Genomic DNA, 14,862 nt, shown 5'->3' with positions numbered 1-14,862 from the left:
CATCTTCTCTCCAATAATGTCTAACCAAGTACATTTATATAATGTAAAATTCCAAGCGGCTAATTAATCTAATCCTCCTAAGAGGAGGCAGGTATACAGAACTTCAAACCGGCTAATAACACGATGCGATTATGATACAATTAACGTTGATTAGCTTTAAAAATGAAATACATTATACCTTAATTGTCTTTTTTCATTAATCATATTTTCCATGAATTTAGCATATGTAAATCATTGACTAAACTCGCGAGTTTCTCCGTAATCAGGATCTTCATTCTTCGATTGGTTTCATGTATTCGATTGACCAAGTTACAACCTGATTACTATAATCATATTGATGTTGTGTAGCATCAAACACCTTTATGATTCCATAGAATCAAGAGCTATAGGGATTTGATTTTGTTCACGTTATTATTTGTTTATTACGTGTCAACCAAGTCACGTCTCGTTTCACCTATTTGTTAATTCAATCAGAGAGGATTCCTTTGGTCAGGCCGGATCAACCCATCATTGGCTATTCAAACCTAAATTCAATTTCCAACTGAATCAAAAGTTGAATTTCCAGTCGATATTCAATCTACTTTTAGTACATTTATGAACATTAAACGAGTTGTGAAATTTCTTGGAAATTGCAATTAGAGTAAGGTAAGTTCTAATTGACCTGCTCATACCCAAAAAAAAAGTACTAATTGACCTAAGACTATTCTTTCCATCCGAGGACATCCGATACAATTGACATAAGAACATTCTAACAGTGGCTTAATTAGGACCTAAGACCAACACATTAGATTGAATACTACTTAAAAACGAGAGGTGGTTTAATTGACAATCAGTTGGATTATATATATGTAAGCCCAACATTCGATTATAATGAGAAGTATATTTCTCAATGTTATTTAAAAAAAATGAAAAATTGATAATTAATTTTAAAAAAAGTTAACTTAAATTATTTAATTTAATAAGAAATTGAATTTCTATTTCCTAAAATGCACCTAAAAAAGTAGGACATGTTTGTTATAAAATAGAAAGTTGAGGGACAGTTAGGTCACACAACATGTTCACGCAATGGCACGTCGTAATTTCCAACAAAGAAGCGCCACAATCTCGTACTTTTGCGTGCGCCGTTTCTTGAGGTTCACACGCGGCAGCATCGCCAGGTAATCAGGAAAGCTGTTATACAAACTGCTCACTCTTTCGTCGTTTTGTGGAGTCAACATCACGACCAGCCGTTGTATTAGAATCCGAAGAAGACCGGCACTCACTTAACCATAGTTAACTTAACCAGAGAAACTAAGAAGACAGAAAACCCAACGGCAGGAACTCTTAATTACAACCCTACCCTCTTATCTCTTACCTATAAATTCAGCCTTGGAGACTCGCTAGGTTTGCCGAACCAAGCAGCCAAACCTGCCTTACGGGAGATATTCAACAAAAAGTCCTTCCTCCTTCCAATTTTCTCTACTGATCTTTCTATATTCCAAAAATGGCCGTTTCATCTTCTAGAAGATCAAGCGGACCAGTTCTCCGTTCTCTCTCACCGTCTGGTAAATTCCACTCATCAAATCCTAGTTACTCTATATCATCTTCATCTTCAGGCTTCGCTTCGTCGACAAGCTCCAGTTTCTCTTCTTCATCTTCTACCTTCTTTACCCATAGGCATCAGAGATCTGCATCTCCTACTCGTGTCAATCTGTATACATCAGCTCCGGTGTCCACCTCCTTTCGATTCTCTATTGATAGATCTACATCGCCTGGTCGTTCTGTTGCCGTATCCAAACAGCACAATCCGGTTTCGCTTCCCAAGAAGAGATGTACGTGCTCTCCAACGACGCATCGGGGGTCGTTTCGTTGCAATCTTCATAAGAAAGTCGATAGCAACCACGGTAACAGCAGTTCGGTTTCTTATCCGTCAAATCAGTTGAATATGCTGAGATCCGCGATGACGAACTCGCTGGTGAGGATCGGTGGAGTTGAAGGGGAGTTGGTGAGAAGAGCGTTGACGGCTCTGATTCGCCCTTCTTCACACCAACAGAGAAGAAGAGCAGCGTTCCAGCCTCGGCAGAGTCGGCTTTCAGTGATGTCCAAAGCTGAGGATCTTTGATTCAGGTTTGTTTGTTTTTTCTTTTCTCCTCTGATGGTCCGAGTCAACTCGGAGGATGATTGTTGATCCGGATCTGAACCGAGACGAGGACGAATTCTGCACACGTGCAGCGGCAATTTGTCAAACCCGGCGAGTTTTGTACTTGGAGACCTGGAAACCCTAGCTTCTTTTGTGGGACTAGTTCGAAGAGAAATACCGTTTGTACATAACAATTACTATGCAAGGAGATTTTGGATATTGACAAATGCAGAACCAAATCAGTATAATCAATTAATCAATATCATCATTGAAAATATAAATCTCCATTAATTTTGCCTTTATATCAATTAATTAATTCGTAAAAGGTCGTTTGTTTGGTTTAACCATTGCTGGATGATTTGTAACGTTCAATCCATCCGTGTACTCTGCAGCGTTGGGTTATCCGTTATGCGTGCCATCATCTGCTGTTCCGTCGTCGTTGTCAGTTCCGTTCACTTTCACTGTACCGTCGCCTGTGTCCGTTACGTTCGCCGTTATCGTTTTCCGGTTTCGTTCTCTGTTGCGAGGTACATTCTCTCTTCTGGACTTCTCGTATCTTTTATATTTTCTTTCTTATTTTTCATTTAATTTTGTTATATATTTTTTTTTATCTTTTTCTTTTTTCCTTGTAAGCATCGGTCATTTGCTTTGAACCGGAGCATTGTTTTTCGGCAGAATGGACAGCTGGACCTAGAGACAGATTCCTTTGCGGGGACGGAGCCTCAATAGTTGAATGCTATTGGGAGTGGGAATAATGATAATAAAGTTGGATAATAATATAATCTAAACTGAATTATTTGAAGTAAAATGGTTGCTGAAATAGATGTGAACACAATGACCCTTTTATTTGTAGGAAGGAACCATGGACCTAAAATACTGCCGTGAACTGTTGGAACTTGGAAGGAAAGAAAATGGACCAGTGGAATGAAATTATGCAAGACGAGATTATGGGACAGCTGGCTTATCAATCAGCCACAATATTTTTAGGACGCCTTTGAAAGATTCGTAACGAAGAAAGACAGTGTTGGAGAGGGAAAGTTAGCAAAATTTGAAAACTATGAAAATGGGATCCGAATCAAATTGTGTTCAAATGACTGAAATTAGTTTTTAGGTCACACGAACCCTGAGAAGACGGTAGTAATTCTATTTCTTTCTCAAAGTAATGTTTCTTTTGGTAAAGTGAAGTGAAAAATGTCATGTCAGAAGTGGTTTTGACAGAAAGCAATGTCCTACCCACCAGCTCTTTACATTATTATATTAGCTTTGAAAATCAGGTGTGACGTGTCTCCCCCGTAAGAGGAAAGGCCCACTGAATAGAGATTTATCATGTTTAATACTTTAATTATTATTATTATATAGCAGCCCAGCATCTGAGAAGCCCGCATGTGATGGTGTGTAGAGTTTGCAAGCGACTTCACCATTCCTCTTGGCTGTCACAAAAGACGTGACCCATAGTGTGCTTCTTGTATTGAAACATCAAACATGGCTTCCCATTCCATATTTAGAGGTTTCGGCGACACCTGTGAACTTTCATCCCAACTGAATAAGACAGTAACCGCAAGAAGTCGGTAAGGATGCCCCTTTTGGCAAGGAGTGAAGAGACGTGATGAACCAAGTAGCCTTTTAGCCGGGCAAGAACAGAATTTGTGGACTCCATAAGGCCCAACCATGCCGGTGTGGTACTATGAACCCATACAGACAGCCAAAAATAAGGCCCAGGAAGGGGGACGTATGGCCTCTGGCCTGGTGACCAAGTCCCTAACAAAAAACATTCGTCGTTCCCTTGTATTGTATCAGGCTATTAGCCCATCCCAAAAACTATGGGCGCGCGCCCAAGTAAAACTTGGAAAGTCTTCTTAAACGGTACCGTTTCTAATCCATATTGTGATGCTACCCTGAAAGAACGAATGCTTCTTCCATCTCTGAGTACACCAACTACTCAAATGCAGCAGTTGAGTTGCCTCGCAAAGAGCAAATTGGGGTGATTCTCCATAATTTGGAGATGTTGAGCGGTGCTCAAGGATATCTATGCTAATTGGAAGAGATGGAAGGTTTGGACTCCGGAGCTTTTGGCTCAACCAGAACAATTTGTCTTGTCTATTGCATGTCAGTAGCCTTCAGTCGAGTTCATTCTTGAGATTTACACTGAAAGTTGTATAGGGCTACTGGCACCTTTGATCCGTCAGCTATGACCCAGTCTCCTTGTACGTTTGTTGCCCATAATGTTCTATATCCATTCAGTCAAAGCCTCAAAGGGTTTGACAGGTTCTTGGCATCTTGCCTATCATAGTGCAAGCTATCAACCAATCCAAACAAAAGGAATGTTAGCATGAAGCCACCGAGTCAATGGCCCTGCAGTGGAAGTCAATTAAAAGGGTTGATTGTGTTTATTATTGTGGAATCCAATCTGTTTTTATACTTTAAACAGATTGGATGGCACTAATTTAAATTGCAGGCTATTGTATTGCAGATATCACCAATTTTTAGGCCATCCTCCTTAAGAAGTAGTTATCAAATAATTTATAGTGGCTGACCAGGTCATTATTTCACTATTGATTGCATCAAATACAAATGGAAAATTGGAAAAGAGAAAGTCCTCCAATTTCCAAACCAAAGAACCCAAAATGGATCCATTCTTCATGGAATATCCATCTTTACATTCCAGGAAACATGGACCCATGATCCCCAATTCCATCCAGATTTTATCAGAATTTTTAATTGAAATCTCTATATATTAATAAAAAATACAGGTCAGAATTAATGCTTGCCCTTCTGGCCTGATCATTGTAGGCCCAATGCACTTTTGAGAGGCGTTAAAGAAACGCAACGTTTTGATTTTCTTTCTTGGTCATGGACAATCATAGTAAGCTAATTACTAATTACTAATTACTTACATAACCTATTAAATAATTCTGTCTTGGACTCTTGGCCCGAGGAAACCCTAGGACAGAGAAAATCGCAGAAATGTCTGTCCCTGCTCATCGAATCCGCCATTAACAAACACAAATTTGATTGATCTATATTGAAAAATCGAAGTTTTAGAAATTCCGAATTTCAGTCTTCTTGTTGGGGCATTTCTTTGGTTTCTCACAAAACTTGAACCGCAGCTTCCATGGGAAAGCCCACCGGGAAGAAGAGGTCTCAAAACACCCCGGCATCACCAAAAACCGGTGATATCAACGGGAAGTCGACCAAACATTCGGCGGATCGAACCTCGAAAGCGTTCGATGAAGATACGGCGATCTTCATGGCTATGTCTCAGGAGCTCAAAGAGGAAGGCAACAGATTATTTCAAAAAAAGGACCATGAAGGTGCCATGTTGAAGTACGAAAAGGCCCTCAAGCTTCTTCCTCGAAACCACATCGATGTCGCCTATCTACGCTCCAACATGGCCGCTTGTTACATGCAGCTTGGCCTCGGTGAGTACCCTCGAGCCATTAATGAATGCAATTTAGCTCTAGAAGTATCGCCCAGATATTCCAAAGCGTTGTTGAAGAGAGCTAGGTGTTACGAGGCTTTGAATAGATTGGATTTGGCATATAGGGATGTGAATAATGTTTTGTTTGTGGAACCCAATAATCTATCTGCTTTGGAGGTCCTAGAGAGTGTTAAGAAGGCCATGAGCGAAAAGGGTATTAATGTTGAGGACTATCAAGTAGAAATAGCTGGTGCTATGCGATTGCGTCAGGTGGTGAAGGAGAAATTGAAGAAAAAGAAGAAGAATAGTGGTAAAGGGGAGGGGAAAAAAGAGGAACTGGACGATGAGGTGGTTGTGGAGGAGGAGAAGAAGGTTGCTGTTGTTAAGGATATTGTTGAGGAAGAGGAGGAGGTGACAAAGAATCTTGAAGAAGAGAAAGAGGTGATTAAGGATGTCGAGGAAGAGAAAGAGGTTACCAAGGATGTTGAGGAAGATAAGGAGGCGACCAAGGATGTTAAGGAAGAGAAGGTGATTACCAGGACTGTGAAATTGGTGCTAGGTGAGGATATAAGGTGGGCACAATTGCCGGTGAATTGCAGTATTAGGCTGGTGAGGGATATCGTGAGAGATAGGTATCCAGGTTTGAAGGGTGTTCTTGTTAAGTATAGGGATCAAGAAGGTGATTTAGTGACAATAACTACCACGGAGGAGCTGAAGTTGGCTGAGTTATCGAGTGATTCACGGGGTTCACTTGGTTCACTTAGGTTGTATGTTACAGAAGTTAACCCAGATCAAGAACCAGCTTATGAGGGAGCAGGCCTTGAGAAGGAGGAGGAAGTGTACAGGCGAGAGGAGAAACCAACACCAACTGATGTCGTCGAGAATGGGAATATGTGGAATGGTGTAGAAGGTGAAAAAGGGTCAACTTGCATTGAGGACTGGATTGTCCAGTTTGCACGGTTGTTCAAGAACCATGTTGGGTTTGATTCTGACTCATATTTGGACCTTCATGAGCTTGGCATGAAGTTGTACTCAGAGGCTATGGAGGATACTGTAACTTCTGAAGATGCCCAGGAACTTTTTGATATTGCTTCGGATAAGTTTCAAGAGATGGCGGCTTTGGCATTGTTCAACTGGGGAAATGTTCACTTGTCCCAGGCCCGAAAGCAGGTGCTCTTACCTGAGGATGGTTCTAGAGAAGTTGTGCTTGAGCAGATTAAGACTGCATATGAATGGACGCACAAAGAGTATGTGAAGGCAAGGTTGAGATATGAAGAAGCACTGAGAATCAAACCTGACTTCTATGAAGCTTATCTTGCACTTGGGCAGCAGCAGTTTGAGCAAGCAAAACTTGTTTGGTACCATGCAGCTGGGAGCAACATTGATTTAGAGAGTGCGGCTTCTCAGGAGGTCCTTGAGCTTTTTAACAAGGCAGAGGACTGCATGGAGAAGGGTATGCAGATGTGGGAGGAGATGGAGGAGCGACGACTAAATGGACTATCCAAATTTGATAAATATAAAGCTCAGTTACAAAAAATGGAATTGGATGGGCTGTTTGAAGAAATATCGCCAGACGAAGCAGCAGAGCGAGCTGCAAACATGAGTTCGCAAATATACCTTCTTTGGGGTACTTTGCTCTATGAACGTTCTCTTGTGGAATACAAGCTAGAGCTACCCACTTGGGAAGAATGTTTAGAGGTAGCAGTTGAGAAGTTTGAACTTGCTGGTGCTTCTCCAACAGATATAGCTGTTATGATAAAGAACCATTGTTCCAATTCAACTGCACTGGAAGGTAGACTACAAACGTTGCTTGTTGGGGTCAGGTTACATTTCTTTTCACATGTTGCAAATTTATGTCAGGAACATTTGATCACTCCTGTCATATTTGCAGGTTTGGGGTTTAGAATTGATGAAATAATACAGGCTTGGAATGAAATGTATGATGCTAAGAGATGGCAAATTGGTGTCCCATCTTTCCGGCTAGAGCCATTGTTCCGTCGGCAGGTTCCAAAAATTCATCACATTTTGGAGCATGTTTGAGTTTTTCCTGCTGGTGGGGAATTCTTCAAGGGCTGAAGAAATCCTTCAACCGTTGTTACTTCATTCTTCAAACGCTAAGTGGTCTTCAAGTAAGATAGGTAAACTTACGTGTTTGTTACTAGTTAGTTTGTTGAGTTATATTTCCCTTGTTTTGTTATCCTTATATGCATTCGACTTGTTAGTTATGTGGCACAGTTTAGTTATAACCTCCAAAAAATTAACTGATTGTTGTGATATGATTAATGTTAACAGCTAATTCAGCATGTTGGTTCTTCAATTCTGTTCGGATCTGTATTTAGGTCGGTCATAATCAAGAGGTCGTTAGAAACGTACCCTTCCAAAACTGTATTTAGTTGTTCTCATGGAGCTGATCTCGTGACAACATATGACTACCCTTTTCTCATATTCGAAAAACTTGGTTCTATATATATGATTTCTCTACTCTCAACCTACTAAGAAATTTTCTTTGTTCTTTCTCTGGTTGCAGGTTTTTCTTTTTTGCCAGTGTGAAATGTTATGTTATGTTGGACTTGTTGTTTGCTTTGGGAGCAAAGAACAAAGGGTGTGCAAGTGTGTGTTACTGAAAGAGCTTGCAAATTTTGACGCAAAGCCAGTTATAGGAAAACCTTCTCCTCCCCCATTTAGGGGTTGTGGGGGGTAATTCTTTTATAGAGTGATTGCAGTTGTTTGTAGTTTGGGTGATGGGTATATCAGTATATGATTTCATTTGTTCATTTGAATTAATAAGTGGGGATAATATCATCCTGTTTTTCATAAATAGAAGGGCATTATTTGTTGTAGATTGTTAGCATTCTCAATTACACAAGTTTGTTGGTTTTGGATGTCATAAACTGGTGTCTATTAGTGCATCTCAACCTTTTATTTTTGGGTCAAATTCAATATGATACATTACTTGCTATCTGTTTTTTTTAGGCTTTCAAACTCACCCCTCCATAATATCATTTTAGGGCAAAAGAACTTAAATCAAAGTACTTAATAGTATTATGGTGATACATTTATACACAACTTCTATCCCGAACGAAAGCAATGGAGTTGTAGAGGCCAGAGTACCGTCCACTAGAGTGTCGCGTTGCTGCTGACTTTATTATGTCTTAGATAAACTAAACATCTAGCGAGAACTTTTAGTATGCCTCAGATAAACTAAACATCTAGTGAGAAGTTAAGGGCAAAATACAATGCGTGTCCACAAAGATGTTGCTACTCTGAATCTTGTGTTGCTCCTTTGAATCTCAGAGTCTATACAGTTTCACTTTAGAGAGATTCATCAATTGACCTAGTTGTTGACATACCCTCTCTTCCTAAAATTAATGTCTTTCCACTTTTGTTGTGAAATAGAAAGTGACGTATCGACTCGACCTGCGCGTATCTGAGGCATCGTGTACATGAATAGGCTATGTACCGTACTACTAGCTATAATATAAAGTGTGGCGTGGGAGAGGTAGGAACATCTCTTGATCACAAAGATACTCTTTCGATTACAAAATTAGGGCTTTTATCATATCGATTTGTTTCAAAATGGAGAAGGTGAGAAAAACATCGCATGCTGGATCATGGTATACCGATAATCGTAAGCCTCCTCCACTCAAAATTTCAATCTTTCGTTAAATCCATCTTCCATTCATTCGTCTTTTTTTCTTTTTAAATAAAAATTTCTCTCGCTCTTTCTATTTCTGTGAGGTTGCGCGGAAAGTTTCGTGAATTGGGTGTTAAAATTGACTAAAAAATATGGAGTTTTATACTTTGTGGAACAGCAAAGTGAATTCGTTTAATTTGGATTGATAGGATTGCTGATGGTGTTCTCTTAACTGCGAAGCACTGCCCCATACAAGAAGTTTATTAGTGTAAAAAAGCACCGAGCTACGACAACGTCCGTGCTAGTAGTGAAGAAGATTGCAGTTCTTTGCGGATCACTCCAGCCAATTTATAATTTACAATACTCTTCCCAATTAAAACTAGTCTGTCTTGTCAATTTTGAACAACAATTTGTCCTCTGCATTTCCACATGAAACAAAAGGAAAGAAAACTGTAAAGCCAAGAAATGAACAAGTAAAGCCAAGGAAGGCAAAAGAAAAAAAAAGCCATCGTCATTTCAAGGTTCGGGTTACTAAAGATGTGAAGGAGGACAATTAGTAACAAACGAATCTTTCAATTCCAGCAAAGAAAGCCCAAGGAAGAAGCAGAACTCGTTTTTAGTAAAACGTTACCCCAAGATGCAATGGTAAAGTGTTATTGGGCCAACAAAGATGTTGTCTTTTGTTAATGTGACTGTATTGTAAAATGTGTTTTGCTTATGTGACTGTATTGGGATAAGTGTTTTGATGATGTGGATGTATTGATATTTGATGTTTTGGTGTAGTTTTGTTGTGGATAATATGAAGGAATGGAATGTTGTTGGCCTCCATGTTGGGTGGAAAGAGAAATTATATAGAAATTTGTGTTTTGTTGATGTGGTTGTATTGGAAGATGTGTTTTGCTGATGTGGCTATATTAGAATACGTATTTGACTTGACTTTCTGTGTAATAAAGATGAGACCGAGCCAACGTTTTTGTTGGCCCAACAAATAAGAAACCGTTGAATGTAGCCAATCTCAAAAGATGTATACCGGGCCGGTATCGGGTCATTGGTCTGGGTCGGACCAGGCCCGATGTTCCTGACCGATAAAACAAGAGACATTTATATTTATACTTTTACTTTGAAAAAAAAACAACGGTCATGATGATAACATGACACATGTCAGTTTAATGAAAGGTCAAATTAAGCTTAACATTTTTTAACTTAATCGGAGTTGATTTAACTCGTGTTTGAACAAAAACGACCTAGAGGGAACTCTAAGGATCTATTTGATTAGGATTTCCAAAATAGTTTTTTATTTTTAAAAAATGTTTTGATTTTGATAATTCATTTGGCACCTAGTTTTTAGAAACTGTTTTCAAAAATCAAAATATTTATGGTGTTTTGTAAAATTTTGGTGGCATATTTGTAAATAAGATGAACTTGTTTATCATCAAAGGTGGCAATTTCATAAATAAGAGAACATTGTTATTGTCTCTCCAGCTTCAGATTTGCGCTTTCCCTACAGAGGAAGAAGACAAGGCCGACGGTTTGTGATATTGAATGTCAGCGTCGATGACTACAGCAGTTGCTTGCTTTCAGTCTCGTCCAAGACGACGATGACCACAGGTGCTCTTCTGAATTGAGCGTGCCCTTTTCTGGTCGATTTAGGAGAGAATGAAACAGTTGAGGTGGAGACCAAGTTAGGTTTATAATGGAGGTCTCCGGTGCAAAATCGGCTTCCGGCAAGGACAAGCGGCCATAGTAAATCTGGACCTCCAAGATGAATCTCAAAAAACTGTGTTAAAGAATACTTCCAAATGAATTTCTTAACACATTTTATTTTCAAAATCTGAACTCAAAATCAAATTAATATTACAGTCTCAGAAAAATTATTTCCAAACACTCTAAATATCTAGTTTTGGTGTTTTGGAAAATTTCTCGAATTGAAAATCACCCTCACATTTCCTGATCAATCAGGCTTAATATGATGAAATCTAGGTTACTATAATTTTTTTTACTCTTAATTTGACTCGTTACGCTCGCATTTGAACAAAAACAACTTGGAACCACCCTAAATGAATAGTTTTGTTGTTTAAAATCACCCGCACAATGCTTGACCAATTTGGCTTAATATGATGAAATCTAGGTCCCTATAAAGTTTCGGCTCAATTGAAGTTAATTTGATTGATCACGCTCGCAATTGACCTAAGGAATGCGTATGAAAATTTTCAACTTAATCGGAATGAACATTTGGATTTCGGGTTGGGCTTGACACGAAAATGACAGCCCGGGTCCAGATGATTCGGGGTTCGGGCTTTCGGACATTAGCATATATGAGTAACTAATTATATATATTATATAATGTATCAGGTTATTGGTTAGGCTTTGGGCCGAGCACAATCCAAAAAAGTGATTTACATCCCGTTTTTTATTAAGTAAAAAATACGCTAGAGTTTAAAATATGTTCATCTAAAAATTATTAATAATAATGTTCATATAATTTTTATTATTTACTTAATAAAATTGTATTTAAATAATTTGCAATCACGTGATAAGAAGCTAGGCAGTTAGGGTAGTATACTATAGATGTCCCATCAGGTCATGTATGTTTAACAGAGTGAAAACGAGTCATTTTAACTTTGAATTCAACCCTGTTAAATAGCCCAACAATTTTTGTCCCAATTGTTCCCAATTCTATATGGGAATCCACATCAGTATGCCACCTAGGCTTTTTTGTCTATATAAACAATCTCATCTTTCTCTTTCTTCTCTTTCTCTCTCTCTTTCTTCTCTCTCTCTCATTTTTCCCTCCCACTCTCACGACACACACACTGTCACTCACCGGAGCTCCTCTGTCCGGCCACCAATCGGAGCCGTCGACTCACCGAACGGAAGCGCCTAGCCACAATAGTCATTTTCCGACCCTTCACGCCACCCATCGTCGCCCATATCGTCTGAAAAGGGCATTTAAAGGAGGAGGTCACCGACAAAAATGGCATAGATCCCGCCACCTCCGGCGACCTACCACATATCGAGACTCCACACATCAAGGCACACCTTACTCACCCATCTTCCGGCCAGTTTGCTGCCGGAATCCGGCAACTCAGTGGAACATACATTGTTTAACAACAATGTAATCAGTCGATCCGTGCATCCAGCCACCTCCAATAATATCTCCGGCCACCTCCACCTCCACCTCCAGCAACAATGTAATTTTTTTTCTCACTTATTTTTTTTGCATATTTTGGAAGTTACACTGTATTAAAAATAGTGTAACAATGTGTTTGCCAATTCTGAAAGTTACATTGTATTGAAAACAATGTTACAATGTGTTTGACAAATTTATATTGTTCTGGAAATTTGACAATTTACTTTGTTCTGAGAATTTGACAATTTACATTGTTATGGAAATTTGACAATTTACATTGTATATTTACCTATTCTGGAAATGACATTGTTTTGAAAACAATGTGAACGCAGGTTTGTGTGAAAGAAAAACATTGTTATAACATTTTTGTGCCAGAAAAAACAATGTAACCTTGAATTTATATGATCAAAAAACAGTGTGTAAAAAGACATGAGATAAAAGATGAAAGTGTTGGAGAATATGGAGGAAATATTTAATTTTCAAATTTTGAACAAAAGATGAATGGAGAGAGAAGAGAGAAATTTAAATTTCAAATATGTCAATCCATGTCAACATGCTTTCCATGTCATAAGCTTAGGTGGCAATGCCAAATGGGATTGGGAAGATTTTGGGACCAAAAGTATTGGGACAAATAACATTTCCCCTTTGAATTTCCCTCTCTCATTCTGCCTCTCCCTCTCATCTCTCGTTCTCCCTCACTTCTCTTTTTCTCATGCACCCTGTGCCTCAGAATCAGAGACCTATACAGGCCTACATGAAGGCTGTGACTGATCTCCTAGCTGCAACAGCCATTCCATCTCAATCGCGCAAAATGAAGAAGAAACTGGCGCTACTGACAAAAGCACAGGAAAATCTAGGGTTTCTGTCGCGCATTCTGAACAGTAAAGTGGAGGTGGTGGTCGCGGATACGGAAGAATTCAGAGCAATGCTGCTCTTTAAGCAGGAGACTGGATGGGCGGGATTTCTTACTACACTGCCAGGCACAGATTCAGCAATGATGAATCAGATCAGAGCTGCTGCAATGCAATCGGGCATTCCGTTTAAGTAGTTTCTGATTCTGACTGTTTCATATATAGAATCAGGTTGAATAAGAACAAATTTGTAAAGCAAACAGCAAACTCCCGTTTTCAGTATATATCTAGAGAAATACAATGCGTATACATCTTTCTGCAAATCATTTCTCTACTTATATTGTTTCTGGACCGTTAACGTCAGAACTACTGTTCAATCTCGCGCGATCACATACAGTGAGAGAGAGGGAAAATGATAAATGCATAAATGAAAGAGAAATTCGATGCGTATACATCTTTCTTCAAATCATTTCTTGTCTACTTTTTGTTTCTGGACCATTAACGTCAGAACTACTGTTCAATTTCGTGCGATCACACACACTGAGCGAGAAAGAGGGAAAATGAGAAGGTTATTATCGAACCATTCGATTTCGTATATCGGTACATGGATGATTTATCCAAGCAGAATCATCTCGCTTGTAATTCAGGGCCAATTTGATTTCCATTTAGGATTAGGGCCAATTTGATTTATTGTTTGGTCTAGCGGAACAATGTTCTTGCTGTTGCTTTGGGCTCAGATCTGAATTGTTCCTATGGAACTAGATCAGAGGGTTCAAGTGTACACAAGTTGTTGCAAGTCCGAACTAGTGTAGCCTGGTGATCTGTTGATGCTAAAATCCTGGCAGTTGGATTATGCAGTCCAAACTTGAGCACTGGGACGTCGAGACTTCCATACTTGTCTGTTCCTTGCTCTCTCTCTACTGTGCATTTATGTGATTTCTCTAAGAAAACATTCTGTTCTAGCCCTTTAAATTGGTTGTACGTGTTTTGTGCACAGACTAGAACGCACAAGGTAACTGGCCTAGCATGGAACGATCACCCTCTAATATCAGCATCTGCAGCAGCAAAAATATAGGCTTAGAGCTGTGTGCATCAGTGGCCCAAATTGACTCGTAAAGTACTTGTAAGTGTATGGTGGACAGGTGAGGAAGTTTTTAGCTTGACTTGCAAAAAACAAGAACAATTTTTTAGTTTGAATTGCTGGGGTAGGGGAGGAGATTGCTTGCTTTCAACTTAAAAAAGACAGTTCGATTAGAATTTAGAAGCTAGAGGCAGGGGCTAATTCAGACAACCTTCCAGTCTATGGTTTTCAACTTTTCACCACAAAAAAGACCCGAGTCACTCTCTTCTCAAGCTTCATGGGCTGACTCTTGGATTGGACTAGGCAAGTGAAGAGCCATCCATGGGCTCTACTATTTGGGCTGAGAGGCTGAGAACGTCTCCACTCTCCACTGGGTTTCAAGCCCGTTCTACGAGCTCTACTATTTTTCTTTTCTTTTTTTTTCTTTTCATACGGTAAAAGTCATAGTACTGTCATTTTACAAATGTTGAAAAGATAGGTCCACACTTCTTTTTTCCCCCTTCTAAGTACCCTTTTTTTACTCAATTTAAGTATTTAAAAATTAATTTTTTTTGTCCTTTTCCAAATGAGTTCAGAGATATGAGGTCGTAACTTCAAATTTTCTATAACTTTTCTTTGTCTTCTTCTTC

The 14,862-nt window shown here is 39.2% G+C and overlaps 2 protein-coding genes across 2 annotated transcripts; both read left to right on the top strand.

The window, feature by feature from the left end:
• Positions 1–1,379: 1,379 nt before the first annotated feature.
• On the top strand, positions 1,380–2,419 carry LOC119992636 (uncharacterized protein DDB_G0271670-like). The gene has a single exon (XM_038839433.1). It carries the CDS (start codon positions 1,484–1,486, stop codon positions 2,099–2,101), a length of 618 nt encoding a protein of 205 aa, XP_038695361.1. The 5' UTR covers positions 1,380–1,483; the 3' UTR covers positions 2,102–2,419.
• A 2,631-nt stretch (positions 2,420–5,050) lies between these two features.
• Positions 5,051–8,496, top strand: LOC119992635 (protein PHOX1-like). The gene is made up of 3 exons (XM_038839432.1): positions 5,051–7,329; positions 7,429–7,675; positions 8,065–8,496. Exons 1-2 carry the CDS (start codon positions 5,232–5,234, stop codon positions 7,575–7,577), a joined length of 2,247 nt encoding a protein of 748 aa, XP_038695360.1. The 5' UTR covers positions 5,051–5,231; the 3' UTR covers positions 7,578–7,675; positions 8,065–8,496.
• Positions 8,497–14,862: the final 6,366 nt, after the last annotated feature.

Source organism: Tripterygium wilfordii, chromosome 23 (genome assembly GCF_013401445.1).
Source record: "Tripterygium wilfordii isolate XIE 37 chromosome 23, ASM1340144v1, whole genome shotgun sequence".
Classification (NCBI taxonomy): domain Eukaryota; kingdom Viridiplantae; phylum Streptophyta; class Magnoliopsida; order Celastrales; family Celastraceae; genus Tripterygium; species Tripterygium wilfordii.
This window is presented reverse-complemented; position numbering and strand designations above follow the sequence as displayed.